This window comes from Meleagris gallopavo, chromosome Z (genome assembly GCF_000146605.3).
Source record: "Meleagris gallopavo isolate NT-WF06-2002-E0010 breed Aviagen turkey brand Nicholas breeding stock chromosome Z, Turkey_5.1, whole genome shotgun sequence".
In the NCBI taxonomy this organism is placed as follows: Eukaryota; Metazoa; Chordata; class Aves; order Galliformes; family Phasianidae; genus Meleagris; species Meleagris gallopavo.
In genome coordinates, this window is record NC_015041.2 from 11,724,250 (window position 1) to 11,728,500 (window position 4,251).

The 4,251-nt window shown below is 35.2% G+C and overlaps 1 protein-coding gene across 1 annotated transcript; it reads right to left on the minus strand.

Annotated features, from left to right (window-relative positions):
• Positions 1 to 4,245, minus strand: LOC104914856 (5'-AMP-activated protein kinase catalytic subunit alpha-1). Its single transcript, XM_019610376.1, has 4 exons — positions 3,179 to 4,245; positions 2,191 to 2,335; positions 800 to 887; positions 1 to 544 (listed from the first exon to the last, which is right to left on the minus strand). The coding sequence occupies exons 1-4, from the start codon at positions 3,236 to 3,238 to the stop codon at positions 538 to 540; spliced, it is 300 nt and encodes a 99-aa protein (XP_019465921.1). The 5' UTR covers positions 3,239 to 4,245; the 3' UTR covers positions 1 to 537.
• Between the last annotated feature and the right edge of the window lie 6 nt (positions 4,246 to 4,251).

A 4,251-nucleotide genomic window follows, 5' to 3' on the forward strand; every position in this document is an offset into this window, starting at 1 on the left:
TTTTTTTTACAATAACTGCACAAACTTAGGGACAACTAATCTGCAAGTACTACAACATTCTGGCTTACATGCCACACCTCTCCCCTTTTTCAAGTACATACAGAAAGCTAGAAAGCAAGTATGTAGTTTTCCCCTTTACTATGTATAAATACTCTACAAAGACAATTTAAGACAACGGTCAACTGAAAAAAAGAGTTGCCTCTAATACCAAGAAGCCTGTGTTACATGTTGCACAGATTACACTAAAACAAGGTCATCTATCTATTCTCCAAATCTGAGATGCTGAAAAAATTCAAGGGAAGACTATTTACCCAGACTTACCACATCTATGCTACAGCCCAGATAAAAAAAAAAAAAAAAAGACATTTGGCCTACCGTCAACAACAGATGATATTAGGGTAGCTGTAAACAATAGACTTGACAATGACAGTCCAAAAAAAGTGGAAGTTACGTTCAGGCTGAATATCCATTCTGCAGCGGATATTTCATGGCCACTCAACTTCGCAGAAGACGTCGTCTCTAATTCTATCCATACCTCTACTTCCTATATGAGGCACATCGCACATACTAGATTTGGGGCATTAGACATCACCTCCAACTTACAGGAGCTATTCAAAGCTAGTTCAGAGAAGCCTTATACATTTATGAAAAATAATTAAGGCAATTAACAGTTCAGCATAGTTTCTTCACATCAAGCTGATAAAGAATTATGCAGCCTTTAGAATAAAGCAGTAAAGTAACTGAAGTACATGCATACATATATCCAATAAAAAAAAAAAAAAGAAAAGAAAAAACCTACCTTCCTGAAATTACTTCTGGTGCAGCATAGTTAGGGGAACCACAGCTTGTTCTTAAAAATTCTCCATCAGACATCATATTTGATAGACCTGAAAGCGCAGAAAAGTAATTACTAAAAATTCAGAGAACAAAATGGTTTCACACTGTATATACCATCTAGAATAAATCAGTAGTAATTTGACAGAAGTTAACAATTTATCTTAGCTAGTACGCACACTTCTGTGGAATCACTGAAGTTTTCACATGTGAGAATACCATGTAATCCTATACCCCATATCCTGTTTAGTTTATCAGAAAATACCAGACAAAAGTTACCACTTCTGGAATAGCTGTGAAGAATGTTTTCTTGTTTACTCAATGGAAGCCTCAACATCAAGATTACCGCAGTCCTGAGAGCTCAATTCAAAGAGGAGGCATTATGCCCTTTTACCAGCAAAGGGCCAGGAGATGGAAGTACACAGCTTGACCAACTCTGACACTGCCACACATGAAGCCAGTATTAAGCTCCCATTTAATAAGCTAGTCATGATTTACTGAGTGCTGTGCTTTTGCAGATACTTCTGTCATGGAAAGAGATTTTACTGTTTTTGTTTTTTAAGTTGCTGTGTTTTATTTCTTCTTCAAGTAAGTAACTGCATCACAAACAATTTCTATGCAAGAAATTACCGGGATTCACAATATGCACATACTTGAACACTTCAAAGAGCAGATATTATGTACTACTTCTAACAGGAGATATATTGTGATGACACAGCTGTATCTTACTATTTTCATACACTCAGGTTTCTCCATTCAGATGATTATTCAGAACTAGCTACCAGTGTCATCACCAACTGTGTTACAAATGGTTCATGCAAACTATCAGATTCTCTAACTAGTTAGGCACCCACATAGCAAAGAGCTCAGGTGTTTGTCAAATCAATTATTTTACTTTTTAACTAACTAAATTTTTCTTCCCCAATCACATCTTTGGAATTCACATTTTACTGAGCAATATGTTTTTTAAATATAAAGAACTGTCCTTGCACTGTACTTCCAAGAGTGCTAAATATCTGCTTTTTACAAATGGAAGAATAAGCAATAGGAAAGTTAGTTTGCAAGTGATAAGGTGGGGAACTAAGTCCCATTTCAGAGAATTATTGTTAAGCAGAACCAAAGACGACAGCTCTTGGTTTTGCTCAGTAACAAAAAATACCTGACTTGAAAAAGAAGAAAGCACAAGGGAAAGCAAATTCCACAGATGTCCAAGAACAGTATTTTCTCTTGCACTCATGCTCTTCACAGATTTTATCTCACCATACAGGACACTCAAGTAACCAAATATTAAATATATTCCACAGCAATTAAACCTAAATAACACAAAAAATGTTTCTAGGTAATATTAATGCTTACCAAAGTCAGCTATCTTGGCATTCATGTGTGCATCAAGCAACACATTTTCGGGCTTTAGATCTCTGTGAACTACCATGTGCCTGTGACAGTAATCCACACCAGAAAGGATCTGTTGGAACAGACGTCTACTTTCCTTCTCATCAAGCTAAAACAAGAATTTTAAACAATTCTGAGACAGTGGAAGATGACTTTTTCATTTATATTAATTACAGAAAAATTTCCAATGATCTAAAGCTATCGTTTATAGTTTTGATACATTACACAGCACATCTTTGTGACAGAAAATTTCACATCTTACATCATTTTGCTTCAGCCACAGCTCTGAAATGAGTAAGATAAAACAAGATCCACCTACTCAAGAGTCACTGACATTTGTCAAACATTCTTTGGAAACTGGTTAGATAAACTAGGAATATTATCACCCAAACTTTTATTCTGTCTAACTGGAATACCAAGGTACTTCAGTACTTAAGTACATAATAAGATTTAAATAAGACAAAAGATGCTGACAATTAGAGGCAGTAAATTTTACATAAAACGTGTGCTCCTACTGGCAGCTTTGCTCAAATAGCAGACTTAGGTGGACATTCCCATGGAGCATACCCTACACTACATCAGCCACAATGCTTTTAGTTATTTGTTAGACTAAGCTTTCTAGATAGTTTGCCATAGGGGACATTAGAGAATTAACAGAAACCTGTAAAAGAGGGCAATAAGGACAGTATAACAGCTTCCCAATAATGGAAATGCTGTTTTTTTCCACTTTGTAAAACAACAGCATGACAGATATGTGAAGATCATTTAACATGTTCTGAAAAAAAAAAAACAACCACGTTTACAAAGATGAAAGCATAAAATATCTTTATTTTAACTGCTAGCAGCAAAAATAATGCCGAATACATAAAAACAAACCATCATTTAATAGAAATGTTGCAAAAGCAATAACAGAATGCAAGTTACTGATCTGTAGAGTTGAACTACTTCTTACCCTTCCATTTTTACAGATATAGTCAAACAGCTCTCCTCCTGAAACGTATTCCATCACCATGAAAATGTCAGTTGGGGTACTGATGACCTGGTACCTAATACAGAAAGGTATCTATTAGTTTAAGTACTCAGTATGAGAGGTTAGTTACACCTGGTTAAACACTTCAAAATATATTTCTATGTAACTCTTCCCACAGTACTGGTTTTATCAGTCGGTTTACAATAACTGCAATAACACTTTCTCATCAGCTGTTTTCTCACTTTTTACTTAGGGATGCTGCTATTGTAAAGACTAGCAGAAAATTTATATTTCCCCACAAAGAAATTTTGAAGCCATGGCCAAGTCTCACTACTAAGGAAATGATATTTTAATAGTGTTAGCAAGAAATTACAGTGCAACCTTACTTCTAACATTACCTTTCATGATTTTCCCTATAGTTGTAAAAACAATAAGCTGTATACTTCAGGCAATCATGAACAACAGTTCATAGTTGAAATTACCACAGTGATTTCCACTTTTTGGGTAGAGAGACTGAAAAATGCTGGAAGATAAACCTCTCATGATCTCTGAAAATAAGCCAGTCCACATCTCTTGGAAGATGCAACCATACTTCTCTTCAGTCAGTTCATTTTTCTAGTTACAGAAAAGGCAACTGCAGAACACAACAGTTACATACCAGTAACATAAGCAAGGTCAAACTCCACAGAGTGGATGACTTAATGCAGGAGGAAGAATTTTTACAGAAGAAAACACAACCCATTCTATTGCTAGAGTCTAAAGAACAGGGAGGAGACGCTTCCAAGGTTTTTAATTAAAGCATAGTATAGAAAAGAAGTCTTGCAAAGATAGATCTAAAGTTATAAATACTGATAAATCGTTTTATGAAGTTTTTAATAAAGTGTTCCGAATTAGAAATTGTATTTTTTATCGTTAAGCTGAAGAAAACTGTTTACTTTCACCCCACCAGTACCCCAGTCTAGTTCCTAAGAGCACAAGCAGCATGACCCTAAGTTACCAGCAAGTCAGAACAACAGTATCAGTTATAGCTCAAATGTCTTTTTTTTTTTTTTTTT